The sequence below is a fragment of the Rhinolophus sinicus genome, linkage group LG10 (assembly GCF_036562045.2).
Source record: "Rhinolophus sinicus isolate RSC01 linkage group LG10, ASM3656204v1, whole genome shotgun sequence".
NCBI lineage: Eukaryota > Metazoa > Chordata > Mammalia > Chiroptera > Rhinolophidae > Rhinolophus > Rhinolophus sinicus.
This window is the reverse complement of record NC_133759.1, coordinates 51,719,360-51,736,568: the sequence shown is the minus strand read 5'-3', so window position 1 is coordinate 51,736,568 and position 17,209 is coordinate 51,719,360. Positions and strand designations below refer to the sequence as shown.

The window sequence follows — 17,209 nt, the reverse complement described above, 5'->3', positions numbered from 1 at the left end:
ATAAATTTCTCCTTAATGTGGTACACATCAAGTATTAACAAATTCTGTCCATTCAACATCCTAAAATATCTCTTATAACATTTGTTATTTTTTTCCCAAAGCTTTCTTCCCAATCTCTAGTCTTTTTCATACTTGCTGTTGATTTTTCCCAAACCTCTTCCCCTCCTTATAGGGCATCATCTAAATTTCTCCCAGAATGACCTTTCTAATAAGTACATTTTCATTCATGTGGCATTCCTTCACTCAATTCTTTAGTAGCTTTCACTTGTCTATAAGATAACATGTAAACTTCTTAGCTTATTAATTTGGTACTTAATGATCTGGCCCGCATTTGCCCATCTGCTTTCATTTCTGACTATTCATGCTTCCTGCTTTGTGCTCTAGGAATGCTGAACTATTTGTAGTTCTATGAACAGACCATGATTTCACTTCATTGTTCTGCACATACTATTTGTTCTCCTGCACCACCTTTACCACCCTATCCACTTGGCAAAGAACTCCTGCTCATTTTTTGTATCTTTGTGTAAATGTCATCTCTTTAGTGAGGCTGTCTTTTAATCCCCTGGTAGACACAGTGTGTCCTTTGTAATTATTGTACATTTTATACCACCTTCACTGTCTTCTAATTTCTGGCATCATTGGGTATATATACCCTTCTTCTTCCTTTGTGCTTTTAGAAAGACCATGTCTTTTCATATTTATATGCTATGAACATGGTGTCTGGCATGTAGTTTCTATGTAATACATTGACTAAAGGAAAATATAATCTATTATTCACGCAAAAGAAATTATAAACTATTTTTCACTGATGGAACATTCATATTTTTTTTCACTTTGTTTTTGTTTTGTTTTGTTTTTTTGTAGGCCCTCAGTCATATTAGGAGTAACCAACCCATTTTTTGCAAAAACGCTTCAGCACTGGCCACACATTATTCGAATAGGAGACCTTAAACCAGCAGGTAAAGTATAAACTATTTTTAGTGTGTACTATGACTCAGCAGGTTTGTTTCTTCCCCTTTCTTTTTATCTTTTGGTTACTTTTTAATTATGTTGATGGCAACCTTCTTTGAGGCCACCTGAATGAGGGCCTTTGGAGAAGAGCATAACTTGTCACTAAAATATAAAGGTTCTTACACGTGTTCCTCCTACCAAAAAATGTACTTTCAGTGTTATAAACATGAAATGAATTATAAGAAAATGAAACCTCAAAAATTTGAGCTACTTTTTGTATATGTATAGTCCAATTAAATAGGAATTTCCAACATTGCTTGAATAAAACCTTATAGAAGCTTGAATTAATTCAACTTGGCACAAAATTCTCAGTTAGGTCTCAAAACAAGTATTTACATTTCTGTGGTACTGATACTGATTAAGGAAGTGGTCAAAAGGTTGTGCTTTCCTTGAGGAAATAAGATATATACACTTTGCTTGTGGTAGCTGTTTAAAAAGTGTTTTTAAATGAGTAAATGAATTCTGAGGTTGGAAGTTTTGTTAACTTAGATACCTATGACTTTCTTCACTGGATGTTCCTTAATTTTCCATTGAAATAGTTGAGACTGGAGATAACAAAAATATTTTTTAATAACTTTATGATGTGATACTTTTAAAGACTTTTCTTTTGGTATACACAGGTATATTTAAAACATTTAATAATATTTTATAAGCTATTTTCTAGTATATAGATAAATCTACATAGACATTATTAGAGTCAGGGAATAACATTTTAAATCATATTATTTACAAATATTAGATTCAATCTTATACTGAAATCCTTAGACATCTTATGACATAGAAGAAAGAGCAAAGGGTTTCACCCCCAGATCACACAGATCGGAGGCAGTACAGCTTCCTTAAGCCTCAAATTTGTCTGCCGGGAGGATTAAACACAGTGCCTAACATATGGCACTATGTAGATGTCATGGTTTCTTGCCATTTCATTATGTCCTGTCCGATTATTAAAGATAATTCAGAACACGGCAGTTACCAGTGTCTTAGCTAAGAGAAGATATGAAAAGTTATTTTCTTAATCTTAATTTAATCTTAATATTTACTTTCATGGTTTTACCCTATTATAGACTATTTGATTAATTATAATATAGTAAATTATTATTTATCATCTTTTTCCAATGAGAAAAGGCTCAATGTTGGGATGTAAGTAGAGGAATTTTTGCATAAAATCATTGGTAAAGTAACATGTATTGATAAGTCTGTCTAACTTATTAAGAAATTTTTTGTCAAACTATTTTTCAGAGTAGCCCACCGTTTTACATTCTTACTACCAGCAGTGTATGAGAGTTTCTAATTCTTTACATCCCTGCCAACATTTGATATTGTCTCTTTCTCATTGTAGCCATTTAGTGGGTTTGAAATGGTAGTTTTAATTTGTGTTTCCCTAGTGACTAATGATGTTGAGCATCTTTTCATCTAATTATTAGTTGTTCATTTATCTTCTTTGATGAAATGTTGATTTGAATGTTTTGCCCATTTTTAACTAGGTTGTCTTGTTATTTAGTTGTAAGAGATCTTTATGTATTTTGGACACAAAGCTGTTTTTAGTATATGATTTCCAAATATTTTCTCACAACACATGGCTTCTCTTTTTGTTTTGTTTTTTTAAATTTTTTTATTGGGGAATATTGGGGAACAGTATGTTTTTCCAGGGCCCATCAGCTCCAAGTTGTTGTCCTTCAATCTAGTTGGGGAAGGCGCAGCTTAGCTCCAAGTCCAGTCGCTGTTTTCAATCTTAGTTGCAGGGGGTGCAGCCCACCATCCCATGTGGGAATTGAACAGGCATCCTTGTTAAAGGCTCGCACTCTAACCAACTGAGCCATCCGGCTGTCCCACTGGTAGCTCAGCGGCAGCTTGTTGTCTTCAGTCTATTTGTGGAGGGCGCAGCTTACTGGCCCCTGTAGGAATCGAACCGCCAACCCTGTTGTTCAGAACTCATGCTCTAACCAACTGAGCCATCTGGCTGCCCTCCTTTTGTTTTCTGAATGGTATATTTTGAAGGACAAAAGTGTTTACTTCTTTTCCAGTTTTGTTGTGATACAATTGACAAACAGCACTGTATAAGTTTAATGTGTACAGCATAATGACTTGACTTACGTATATGGTGGAAGTATTACCACAACTAGTTTAGTTAATATCTGTCATCTCATACAGATTTTTCAAAAAAAGAAAAAAATGTTTTTTTCTTGTCATGAGAATTCTTAGGACTTACGCTCTTAAGAACTTTCAAATGTGCCATATAGCTGTGTTAACTGCAGTCATCATGTTGTACATTACATCCCCAGTACTTATTTATCCTATGACTCAAACTTTGTACCTTTTAATCACCTTTATCCAATTCCCCCACCTTTATCCAATATGCTTTGCCCCTGGTAACCACAAAAATACGTTTAACTTTGGAAAGTCTAGCTAATCAATTATTTTCTTTTATGGATTAGCCTTTTGATTTTGTGTCTAAGAACTCATTGCCTAACTCAAAGTCACAAAGACTTTCTCCTGGTGCTTCTAAAAAGTTTTGTTGCGTTAGCACTTAACATTTAGGTCTGTGAACCACTTTGAGTTATTTTTTGTGTATGATGTGGGTTAAGGGTATAAAATCATCTTTTATGCATGGTGATAACTAGTTGTCCTAGCACCTATTTGTTGAAGAAACTATCTTTTTCTATTTATTTCACATTAGTACTTTTGTGGAAAATCAGATGGTCATAAACAAACGTTTATTTCTGAACTCTTACTTCTGTTGTATTGATCTATATGTCTTATCTTTATAATACAATGTCTTGATTACTATACTTTTATAGTAATTTTTGAAATCTGGAAATGTGAGTCTTCCAACTTTGTTCTTCTTTTTCAAAATTGTTTTTGGCTATTCTTGGTCTTTTGCATTCAATATAAAGTTTAGGATCACTTTGTCAATTTCTACAAAAAAGCCAGCTGGGATTTTGATAGGTATTGTATTGAATATATAATCAATTTGGAGGAGAATTGCCATCTGAAAAATACTGAGTCTTCCAATCCAGAAACTTGGAATGTCTCTCCATTCTTTAATATTTGCAGCAATGTTTTTTGTAGTTTTCAAAATACAGGTCTAATTATGATGTTAGCTGTAGGTTTTTCATAGACATCCTTTTTCAGGTTGAGGTAGTGCCTTTCTGTTCCTAGTTTGTTGAGAGTGATTATCATGAATTGGTGTTGAATTTTGTTAAACACTTTTTCTGTATCTACAGAGATCGTTATGTGATTTTATCCTTTGTTAACATGTTATATTAATTGATTTTTGGATGTTAAATGTTAAACCAACCTTGCATTCCTTGGATAAATCCCATTTGGTCATGATGTGTAGTCCTTTTTTATGTTTCTGGATTCAATTTGCTAATATTTTTGTTGAGGATTTTTACCTCTGTATCCATGATGGATATCTATCTGCAGTTTCTTTTCTTGTGATATCTTGCCAACTAATATTCTTGCTGCTCTGAGAAATCTCTTCAGGCAGGTGAAGTTACCATTTAAAAGACCTAGGACCAAGGGAGGGGTGGAGGACAGAGAAAGGAAAAGAGAAAGTCTGTTAAATTTAGTGTGTTTATGACACTTTCAGATGTTTATCTTGAGGTATTTTTCTACCAATTAGAATGGTGGTTTAGATTCTCTTGAGGTCAAGAGAATGTTGACCTCAAGACTAGAACCACTGCATATGCTACAGAGCAGCTCTGCTCAGGAGTTCTGTCATCTGTAACTCAGCCCTGTAGTTGTGGCATACACTATCACCACCTGGTGGCAGCGTAAGTTTCTACAATGCAAAAGAATTTTGGGAGGTGATGAAGAACCTTTGAATACTACATCTGCATACTAATTTAGGAGTTGCTTTCAATTCCACTTAAAGGGTATTTTATTCATATTTGGCACTTAAATTTTCAGTTTTATGTATTTGACACAAATACATTACAAGTTGAATGGCAAAAGGACAATTTTAAGCAATGATAGATATTAATGAAAGATCAAGTACCCATTTTATATAATTTACACAAATTATTTCTGTAATCCTGTAATAATCCAGTGTTTGCTTTATCCAGTTTTAAAGTACCAGAAATAAACTCTTGAATATTAATTGATGTTAAGAAGAATACATTAGTACAATATCCCAGACTAAGTAATAAATAGGCAGTAGACTATTAATCTTATAAAATTCCAGTTTTGTGATATGTGAAATTTGAATAATTTTGTAATTTCTTTAAAAAATTTATTTTCTGCTTTTTTCTTTGTTTTTCTTTATTCATTTTTTTCTTTTTATTCTTCATTTCCTTTTTGAGATTTGAATAATTATAAGACTCTTTATGATGTTTTCTTCAGGTGAAATTCCTAAGCAGGTTAAAGTGAAAAAATTGAAGAATCTAAAGACTCTGGATTCTAAACCTGGTATTGACTTTTATTAATTTTTAAATATATACCTTATGGGAGCTTGGTTAAAAAAAAACAAAACAAAACTGTTTACCTTGTTTTCTTTACTTCTTAGGAGTTTATACTTCTTATAAGCCATATCTAAATAGAGATGACGAGATCATAAAACAATTACAGAAGGTAATTATTGGCTCATATTATTAATTTAAATTTCCTTATTCATATATCTAACATGCAGTTAGGCAATATGTGCTTTATGTATAGTAATGTGAAATGAGGTCTCTCTTTTGAACCAAAGCTTCATTGAAATCAGGAGACAAAAGTAGCAAGTATGGGCTTGAAATATGGTGGCTGCAGCTACAAACTGGTGCCAATCTTCCTAGAAACTTGGACGTTATAGTGAAAAAGTCATGGACTCTACCATAAGGTAGCTTAGCATCTAACAGTAGGGGATAGTTAGGATTTTGGGGGAAAATGTTAGTAGCATTAATACAGCAAGCATGAAATAAAGATAGTCTTCATTGTGAACTGATATTTTTAAGTATGGGATGAATACCTTATGTTTTGCTCTGAGGATTTTTTTCCCACAGTATTATTACATAATGAACTTCAGATTGAATTAGTTTAAGATGAAGGTCTAGGGCCAGCCTCTAGGGCCAGCCCGGTGGCTCAGGTAGTTGGAGCGCCATGCTCCTAACGCAGAGGTTGTGGGTTCGATTCCCACATGGGCCAGTGAGCTGCGCCCTCTACAGCTAAAATTGTGAACAATGGCTCTCCCTGGAGCTGGGCTGCAGTGAGCAGCTGGAGGTTGGCGTGAGTGACCGGCAGCCAGTGAGAGTGGCTGCAGCTATCGTGAGTGGCCGGCATGGCCGGCAGCTACTGTGAGTGGCCAGCAGCCAGTGAGAGCTGCCGTGAGCTGCCGTGAGCTGCTGTGTGTGGCACTGTGAGTGGCCGACCGACTGCCTCAGCTGGGGGAGCACAAGGCTCATAATACCAGCATGGGTCAGGAAGCTGTGTCCTACACAACTAGACTGAGCAACAATGGCTTGAACCGGAGTGGGGGGCGCGGGGAGGTGGAAAAAGGGGGGAAAAAAGATGAAGTTCTAGGGTTTGTTTTATATCAAATAAAATATATATATATATTTTTTACATATCAGTTGAACTTTTATAATTGCCCATTGTTTTATATTCCTTAACACTAAAATACAGGTTCTTATTTTTTCCTCTTTTAAGGGTGTACAACAGAAACGTCCTTCTGAGGCGCAAAGCGTTATTCTTCGACGCTATTTCTTGGAACTGACACAGAGCTTTATCATTCCATTAGTAAGTTAACATACATATTTGCTTAATTTGATGATTTATTGAAGGGTATGAATGTTTCCCATTCACCAAAACCTTATGTTGTGTGTTTTGCCTGTTCGGGTGTTTAGTAATTAAAAATAGAGCCCTTTGCAAGAGACCTGAACTCCTTGTTTTTGTTATTAACTGTGTAACTTTGGAAAGTTACATCCTCTCTCTGACCTTCAATTTCTTTATCTATAAAATGTGGCTAATTCCACTTTTCCTAAATACCTTTCAGGGCTGTTGTGAATATTTTAAATGAGATAATTGCAGGACAATGTTATGTAATTGTTGCATTTTGTACATCTATTCCCAGGTTATCCTGTAGCTTTTTTTTCTGATTTTATTTTCTTGAGCACAATTGGGCATAATATCCATGAAACTGTAGCACCTTGATGACAGGGGCCTTATCTGTCTGTTCATTATCTTTTTCTCAGTCTGTTACGCCGTAGCACTTAATAAATATTTATGGGATAAATAATTGGATGATATGGTTATTCCCTGAAATTCAGTGGAATACATATTAAAATTTTAAAAGAAGTCTCATAGTTATCAGGCAGTACCATGATGTGGTCCTAATCTGGAGACTGCATTGGAGAAAGAGTCTATGTAGTTATTAGTGTAATCTATCTGTGAATATTATATGGGGGCAATCTGGAGATCTTTGTTATTATATTTTGGGAAGAAATATTCTTTCTTGGTTCTATGGATGTCAATTTATTTTGTTCTGTTTAAATCTGTTTAAGTAAATGAACTCTACTGTAGCGCATGGTCTGGAGTTAAGTAGACCTGAATTCAAGTTTAAACTGTGTGACCTTACACAACTTACTTAGCCTTTTGAAACCTTAGTTTCCCAATAATACCTTCCACGTAGGATAGTTGCAATTATTAAAAGAGATCATGCAGGTAAAATGTTGAGTATGTTTTCTGCCGCATAGTTATTCAGTAAGGTTAATTTATCATTAAAAATGTGTAGTCCTTTGGATTCTCTAAATTTTAGATAAGCCAAATTTTTGTGAAGTCTGACTTCTCAATACAATCTGAGTTTAGCTGTATCTATTGTGGGAAGTATATGATTGAAAATCATGTGATGAAAAACTTGGAAATCCATTTCTTTTAAGTAGGTCTACTTAAAAATTTTTGAAGACTCTCTGGGTAAGAACATCTAACTTGATTAACTTTTTTTTCTTGGTTTTAGGAAAGATATGTGGCAAGCTTGATGCCTTTGCAAAAAAGTATTTCTCCATGGAAGGTATATATATTCAATTAATTCCTATTTGAGTTCTGTAACTACAATTAACTTCTATGAACATAATCCATTTCTAATTTTTAGATACAGTATGTCCTTTTTTTTTTTTTTTTTGTCCTTTTTTTCTAGAGTCCACCCCAATTAAGACAATTCCTTCCAGAAGAATTTATGAAAACACTTGAGAAAGCAGGACCTCAGTTGACCTCTAGAATAAAAGGTGATTGGATTGGACTTTACCGGTGAGCCTTTTTTTTTCTTTTTCACCCATCGCTAGAGCTTTATTAAAAAGAAAGAAAGAGAAAGAAAAAAACACCAAAAACCAAAAAAGTGGACTTATATTCTTTTATTCAAAGTTCCATTGTTTCACATGATTCTTCGAGCTATAAGTAGGAAAGGTATTGAGGAGAGGAAGTGACTCATAATCAAACTTTGCTATTATAAAATTTATTTTTATAGGCATTTTCTAAAATCCCCAAATTTTGATGGTTGGTTCAAGAGCCGGCGGAAGGAAATGACCCAGAAATTGGAGGCACTCCACCTAGAAGCTCTTTGTGAAGAGGTTAGAGAACAGCGTGTTTGTGTGATATTAACAACTGTTGAGAGTAAAAATAAAGTTATCCTTAGAGGCTGGAAGGATATCCATATCCACTACTTTATAAATAGTAATAGCTAACTTTTTTAGATCGTGTGCTATATCCCAAAGACTGTGTCGGTGCTCTATATGGATAATGTCTTTTAATTTTCACAACAATTCACTGAAGTAGGTGTGTTATAATGTGCATGATAGGACACTTGAGGATTGTAAGTTAAGTGACTTTCTTCAAATCACATCACTGCTAAATAGGGGAGCCGGCAGTGAGCTAGAGCCCACTTGCATTGGCTCATAAGAGCTGACTGTACGTCTCCCAGCTCTTTATTCAGCGATCTCAGGTTAGTAGCTTGAGATCAGCTACAGTGGAAGTATTACACCACAGAAATTAGCAAATCAAACCGGGGACTTTTCCTGGTGAACTGGTTAAATATTTTCCAGCATATCAATTCATGGAGTCAGGATTCAAATCCAAACAGTCTAACTCCAGATTTTTTCCAGCATGCCTTAGTAACCTCTTCCAGTTACTATTAACATTTTTTCCCTGTATTTGGACTGATTTTTTATGGTCTATAATTTGTCACAGAACTATTTTAAATGAAGTGAAAATATAATGGATAATATCATTTTCATTTGTACTTAGCTTGAGGTGGGCTAGCCTCAGTGTTAACTTTCTAATCATAAACTCCCAGTGCTTATGGTTTTGAGAGAAGGAATACAATAAAGACAACCTCAAATAAGCCCAGGAAGAGCTTATTTGAAGATGCAAAGTTTACATCTAGTAATAAATATATTCATGCTCACAGTTTTCTTGATTTGTTAGCTAATGTTTTTTATAAATTAAAGTAGTCACTACTTAATGGTGTTGGGGTTTACTATTGTACTTTGAGTTGCAATTTTGTTTTTCTTGATCTAAATGGGCCACCTCAGAAAGGAACTTCTTACATTTTGTTTTACTGCCAAATACTCAACAATCATTCTGACTAATGTTGAAAATTATCTGATTAACATTGTTAGAATATCATGTACAGAATTATTCTTGTACTGTAATGCTATATCTGGGTTAAATATCCTGTTCTCCTTTTCCTTTATGTCCTTCTCAGTAATTTCATCCACTGAAATAGAGCAGTATGAAAATTATTTTGAGTATTTAACTGTTTGGGGATTTGTTTATTCTTCCAGGATTTACTTCTCTGGACCCAGAAGCACACAGAAGTAGAAACAGTAGACCTTGTATTGAAGCTAAAAAATAAGCTGGTATGTAGCCAAAAAAACCAAAGATCTGTGAAGACAGTTTCTTCACGTTTGAGGTGACAGTCCATGATGTATCACAGAAGTAACCTTTTTCAATGGACTTGATATTGGTCAATTAATGGTAGATCTGACTGAAAACGCTTGGTCACTCAAGCAACTCATAATGATGCTATATTTAAAAAATATTTACATAAAGTCTAATGAGCTTTACAAAAAATATTGTCACTTGTATTTCATACCACATGGTATGCATTAAGCATAATTTACATAGAAGTCTTTTATTGAGCTCAAACAATATATTACAGCGGTACCTTGGTTTTCGAACGTCTCTGTTAACGAACATTTTGGTTTATGAACGCCGTAAATTTTATGGATCTATGTATCATTAGATAGTAAAATTCATGCTAAATTTGCAGTTTTAGGGGTTGATTTTAAAGGTCTGGAACAGATTAATCCATTTTGCATTATTTTCTATGGGGAAACGGTGCCTCAGTTTTCGAATGTTTCAGAACTTGAATGGTCTTCCGGAACGGATTACATTCGGAAATTGAGGTACCACTGTATTTCAATGTCATGTTCTTTGCTTCTTTATAGTCTCTGTAAATTCTGGTCGAAGTCTGAAGTTCCCAAATCATTAGACTATTAAAAATGTTTATTTAGAAACTACAATGTATTAATACAGACTCTGTGGATAATTTAAATGCTTCCACCTGTTCCTTATTAGTCGCAGGCTGATCGAGAGCATTTACCTGTGAAGCCCGACACTGTGGGAAAGTTACGGACACACATAGATGCCATCATCTCAGCGTTGCCTGAGGACCTACAAGGCATACTGCTCAAAACGGGCATGACATGATGTTTGCCAGGATTTTCCAGCCAAAAAGAACTGCACCATGAAGCATACCGACATTTCAACCAGACGCACAAAGGAGATCTCCTGGAGTGAAAACAGCTGTAAATGCTAGCTACAGGGTGGAAAGACTATACCGTGTAAACAGACATTTTTAGTGCATTATTTTTAAAAATGGGTATCTGTGGTGGTTCCACTTTAATACTGAAACACCAAAAGGCATTTCTATATTTTTAATCATGTTCTAAAGTGCTCTTATGAGAGACCTGTGGGGCCATCAGTATAAGTGATTCCAAACTGCAATGCTGGCATTGCAGATATTTTTTTAAATTGGTGCTGTTTTGCCCAATCATGTTAAAACTCAGGGGGATATAAAAATAACATTCACACTGGCTATCTTCTTAAGAAGGAAAAGACTGAACTGTCTGACTATAGTTAGAAGTAATTAATGCTTTTTGTAGTGCCTTCTGTTGTCCTACATGTTTCACAAAACCCAGCTGCTAGTCTTGAAGCTTTTTCTTGGTTATGATACGTAATTATATAAGGCATTCTTTTGCGTAATCATTGCTTAAAAATAGTATATTTCTTGCCTCCCATCATGTTTATTACTAGTGGCGTGGTATTTTTTTTCCAGTTGTCATACATTTCATTATTTTCTATACCATTTTCAAACTTAATCTTACCAGTTTCTCCAAAGGCAAGAAGGTATCTAGTATTAATTATGGAAGAGTTAATTTCCTCTTACGCTTTACTAATTGGGCCTGTTTAAGTTAATAATCTTGGATATCTTTCAAAGATTTTTAATTATAAAACTCATAATCGGCTATTTTTTAAACTGAACTACTTTTAAAGGCCCATAAACTTTTTATGTGATACTCATTTGAGTGATTATAGGAGTGATTTTCAGCATTATTTGTTTGGTAGGGTTTTTTGCCCCCAAATTAGTATTTCTCAGAACACTTTCCCTACTGTTGTTTGACATGGGAACTTTTGCCTGAATCACTGTTATAGCTAGTTTTTTGTTGTTTTTGTTTGTTTGTTTTGTTTATACTACCTTGCCAAAAAATAGAAGATTGTGGTTTGGTTTATTCTACCAAAGTTGTTTGGTTTGTGTTTAAATAGGAGTGTCCTGCAGAAGCCACTATTTAAAATAGGCACACATGACATAGCACATATGTAAATAGCTGTGTCTTAAATTACTGTCTGAGTAACCAAATTTAGTTGTTATGTGTTTGTAAAAGAAATGGCTTCAGAAGCTATCTCTTCTTTTCTGTTAGTATAACTCTAAAGAGCACTCCTGACCCAAGAAAGACTCCTTGTGTTTGTAACTGTGGTCTTATACCTAAATGTGCCCTTTTCTCATGGATAGTCTCTTGAAGTATACCTCAAAGTCATAGAGAGAATATGGCATTTGAATGAAATCATTTGCCACGGATTGTATGAGTTATTTTGTGAAACAACAGTTGTCCTTGTGGAAAAGAGGCAACTACTTTTATATGCTAAAGTATTTCATATCTTTTTGGGAAACCTTATTTAGGTATAAATGGTCATCTTATTTTCAAAAGGGTGTATTTTAATAATCTTACAGTTTATATGCAGTTTGTGACCAGAATTTGAAAGTTGTTAGTGTCACGTCAAAGATCTTTTAAATTATACCACTACGGGATGTATCATTTCAAGTTTATTTTGCACAGCTAAAGAGTAGCAGAGGGTGCCAATTAGTGTAATAATGGTATCTTCATATTTACTGTATTTAACTAAAACCTAACAGGTATTGAAAACCCTATCATGCTTATGTGGTTTATCTATGAATTTCAAATTATGTAGTTGAAAAAATAACTTAAAATTACAGTGGGAACCTGAGAAAGACTGATTGGTAACTTGATTTTCAGAGTTGTCTTTTTTTTTTTTTTCTTTTTGGTGAGGAGACATTGTTAAGATCTAAAACCTGCCATTTGTATTCTATCTCCACCAGCATCAGAAGGAATCACTGCTTTCAGGGTGTTATGTAATGCCTAGTGCCTTCTGTTTTCAATGAAATACAGATTTTGTGAAGGCATTTATGGTCATTACCAAAAACCGAATTAAAAGGCCTTTGATTTTAAAGCACTTGAATATGTTGTGTTATTTCTGAGTAAGGTTGGAATGCTTGAAAATATGCACAGTAAATGAAACTTGTACATTATGGGATTCCTTTTACTTCCTAAATTATGTTTTAAAATTCAAATGAAAACCTGTTCACTATGAACAGGTATAGTCCAGTTTATTAATAACAGACCGATCAACTAAGTGATTTCATATTCTTTCTAGCAATGTACTGATGAAAATTATTTAACTTAATAATCTAGGTATTCTTAGATTCTCCTTTGTTTGCTACCTTTTCTATTTTAACCTTAAATCTCAAATTACTTTTATTTCTTCCTCTTACTTTCTAAAAGTAGCAAGTATATGACACTGTTCTTTGGATTTTTATTTATTAATAATAAAATATATTGGATGATATTTGTTTTTGAAGTTACGTGGTAATATACTTCAAAGTATACTATAAAATATCCCAGCACATTTAAAAGAGATACCATTAAAAATTGTCTTTTTTGTTTCCACTTGCTCATAACTTAATCCATTTGTTTTTATACATCTGAATTTTACTAACTTTCTCTTTTTAGCATTACTTGGGGAAAAATTTAATTACGAACTTTCAAATATTAGCCCTCTAAAAACAGTCGAAGAAGACAAAAAACCTTCTCTAATTATGGAGTACTGTGCTCCATTAGAGAAGGTTTAAAATAATAAAATTTATTAACTCAATAATGACTAAGTTATCATTAATAATTTGATATCCCTTCGTATATCTAAGATATAATACTTATATGCCATCTACAACTTGGTTGAATTGTGATATTTATTAATCAAATAGAAATTAGCATTTGCTAATAAAACAGAGCTCCTACATTTTTTTTCTAATTACACTTCCCTTTTTGTTTTGAAATACAGCAATTTGATATAAGATACAGAATCATGATTCCTAAAACTTAACCAATTTTTAGAACAGCAAGTTTTAAGTTGATGATTGGTTAATGATACTGGTTTATGACATTTATTTTGCATTTATAACATTGTCTATCTCATGATGTACAAATATTGAGGGAAAAAAAAGATGGCAGTAGAATTCTGCTATATCCTATTTTCTAATATTCTTCACTTTTGAATACCAGCCCTTCTCTGCTACCCATTACTGTACTTAAATGCCACACTATTACTTGAATGCCTTTCTTCAAATTAAGATTATTATTATCTAATAATCATAGGTCTCATTCCATTTTACTAGCATCATCACTAGGCTTGGGTTCTTCTGTTTATTTTTGCCTTCTCTTTGTCATCATTATACCATTTCTACTTAGCCATGAGAAAGCTAAGCTTCATGGATCTTTCATCTTTTTTTGTGCTCCTTAATGTTTTTTCCTATCAACTAGTATGAATACATTGTAGTATAAATTGCTTCTAGTATAAAGTGCTTCTAGACTGATTGAGATACTTTTGAAAAATAGTAACTTTGTATTCCAGAATTATCATACTTGCTATTAAGTAAATACTTAGACTTCAGTAGGAAACGATTGAAATGATTGATTTGGATTTAAAGAAATAGATAAAAAAAATTTTCCCCCTTTTTCCACCTCCCCCCCCCCCACTTCGGTTCAAGCCCTTGTTTCGCAGTATGGTTGTGTAGGACACAGCTCCCTGGCCCATGCTGGTATTATGAGCCTTGCGCTCCCCCGGCTGAGGCAGTCGGTCAGTCGCTCACAGCAGCTCACGGCAGCTCTCACCGGCTGCCGGCTACTCATGCTGGCCACCAGCCACTCCTAGCAGCCCACGTCAGCCCGCCACAGGCCAGCTCCAGGGAGAGCCGTTGTTCACAATCTTAGCTGTAGAGGGTACAGCTCACTGGCCCACGTGGGAATCGAACTGGCTATCTTGGCATTAGGAGCACAGTGCTCCAACCACCTGAGCCACTGGGCCGACCCGTAAATATTTTTATACCCAGAGGCTCTGGTGGTAAAACCCAGCAATTTGTTTTTAAAAACCAGCTTTATCGAAGTATAATTGACATAAACACACTGAACACACTTAAAAGTGCACAACTGGATAAATTTTGACATTTGAATACACCCATAAAACCATCACTACAGTCAAAATAGGAGTATATCCGTAACCGCCACCCCCCCAAATTCCCTCATGCTCCTTTGCACTCCTTCCTTCCCCTCTGAACATCCACTGATATGTATTCTATCACTACCAAATGGAGCTTTACTCAATAGGCCGTCAACGATACAAAACAGCTTTTTGAAACTGCAGATTTTTCAACCCCATCCTGCAGAATGCACCAGTTGGAATAAGCAACTACAGAATGCCTAGGATGGCACTATTAGGAAAAAAGATTAAATGTTTCTCCTGGCAATGGGTTTAATTTCTTTCTTAATTTATCATTGTGAATTTATAAAATGTAGCAAAGCAAAAGCAAAAATTGGAATATCTGGGCTAGTGACCAGTGAGGGATTTAAATATTTCTTTTTTAAAAAATTGATGCTTCCAGTTTTCTCCATTACAGACAATGCTGTAATGAACATTGTTTGAACTTCTTACAAGTACTACATAGCAAACTTGAGGGAAATTTTTGTTACCATAAATTCCTACGAGTGGAATTTTTGGATCAAAGAGTATATGTTTTACAATTTGAAACATCAGTTAAATTATCTTACATACAATGGAATGCAGTGCTTAAAAAGATAAGTACTGATATTGTTAAATGTCCACAGTATATTATTAAATGAAAAAAGGAGTTACTTCGCACTGTAAGATCCCATTAATATTTACAGATGTTACTATTTGAGAGAAGAAAATCTGCAAGAATATAGTATGTCAAACTGGTTAATTTACTAAATTCAAAGATTATTTTTTAAATTGAGTAGTGCATAGATAGTTCATTTTGTAAAAATAAATCAATACAGATGCACAAACACCTGTATTAAAATGTTATTTTATTCGTAAAAGCCTCAAACTTGAAACAACCCAAAACTCACCAACTGGTGAATGAATGAAGAAACAGTGATATAGCTACACAATGGAATGCTACTCAGCAATAAGAACAAACTTCATACACACTATAACATGGGTGAATCTCAAAATCATTATGCTAGGAGAAAGACATAAAATACTACATACCACATGATTTCATTTATATGAAGTTTTGGAAAGGGACAGCAGATCAATGGTGGGCCAGAGGCTGGAGGTGAGGGAAGAAGATGACAACAAAGGAGTATGAGGGAACTTTTTTTTTTTTAATTGGGGAACAGTGTGTTTTTCCAGGATCCATCAGCTCCATGTCAAGTTGTTTTCAATCTAATTGTGGGGGACACAGCTCAGCTCCAAGTCAAGTGGTTTTCAGTCTAGTGGAGGGTGCAGCTCACTGGCTATGTAGAAATCGAACCAGCAACCCTGGTCTTATGAGCACTGCACTCTAACCACTGAGCAAACCGGCCGCTCCTGAGGGAACTTTTTGAGGTAATAGAAATGATCGATAGCATAATTATTGTATTGGCTACACTATTACATGTATTTTTTAAAATTCACCAAATTGTACATTTAAAATTGGTGAATTTTATTGCATGTAAATTATATCTCAATAAAGCATATATTTTTTAAAGTACAGATAAAGCTCTTTTGACTACCACTCCAAAATCAGGTTCCTTTACTCCTTAGGAAAGCAACTTCTCTCCACACTGATTAAACAGGTAACCACTATCAGTACTGCAGATTTTGCTTCAGAGTTCTTGTTCTGCACTTACACACACACACGAGGAAATCTACACTTTTATATTACTTTACAGTACTTAGTCTTTATTTGGCTTTTTCCACTAACTATATCTTGGAGACCTTTTCTTTAGAATTTATAGTTCTACTCCTGATAGTATTTCATAGTATGGATATACTATAGTTTATTCTGCCTCCCCACTGTCGTTCAACCATCTTTGAGTGTCACGGTGGGCCAAATGCAGGGAATACAATGGAATGTAAAGACGGACTTCAGTCCTGCCGTCTTAGTGTCTTCAGATAAGTGGGAGGAGGGCTGTCAATAGTAAAAGTGAAACCATTTACGAAGAGCGGTTGTTTCTTTGAGCCTGAGCGATTTATCTAGTCAGGTCAAGAAAGTATCTCCAAGAGAGGTTAATTTGAAAGAGATCTCGAGTTGGGTGAACATGGCTTAGTTAGGTTAACGGTGGAGGAAGGGGGCGCTACTAATCCTAAACAGCACCAACAGTGTGGAAGAACTCAATGGGAGGAGGCGAAGAGTATGGGGAACTTGCTTTTTTATACTTTATTTTTTTTAACAAGATATATGTCTTACTTTGTAATCAGGAAAACATTATGATTATATTTTTAAAGTGAGGAGGCTTCCCACCTCCTCAACATAAGAAATCTATCTTAAATGCCTTTTCTGGGAGAGAAATGAAAAGCAAATCTTCCT

General features: G+C 34.6%; 1 protein-coding gene across 2 annotated transcripts in view; it reads left to right on the top strand.

The window, feature by feature from the left end:
* Nucleotides 1-12,795, top strand: part of DENND6A (DENN domain containing 6A) — a 43,328-nt gene extending 30,533 nt beyond the window's left edge. Inside the window, exons 12-20 of one of the 2 annotated variants that reach the window (XM_019724185.2) lie at nucleotides 865-959; nucleotides 5,356-5,421; nucleotides 5,519-5,583; nucleotides 6,637-6,726; nucleotides 7,943-7,996; nucleotides 8,123-8,232; nucleotides 8,450-8,552; nucleotides 9,765-9,839; nucleotides 10,561-12,795. In XM_019724185.2, the coding sequence (XP_019579744.2) occupies nucleotides 865-959; nucleotides 5,356-5,421; nucleotides 5,519-5,583; nucleotides 6,637-6,726; nucleotides 7,943-7,996; nucleotides 8,123-8,232; nucleotides 8,450-8,552; nucleotides 9,765-9,839; nucleotides 10,561-10,692 (790 nt within the window). In that variant the 3' untranslated portion in view covers nucleotides 10,693-12,795. The remainder of the gene's footprint in view (nucleotides 1-864; nucleotides 960-5,355; nucleotides 5,422-5,518; nucleotides 5,584-6,636; nucleotides 6,727-7,942; nucleotides 7,997-8,122; nucleotides 8,233-8,449; nucleotides 8,553-9,764; nucleotides 9,840-10,560) is intronic. The other variant, XM_019724186.2, reaches the window with a different exon arrangement.
* The last annotated feature ends 4,414 nt before the right edge of the window (nucleotides 12,796-17,209 follow it).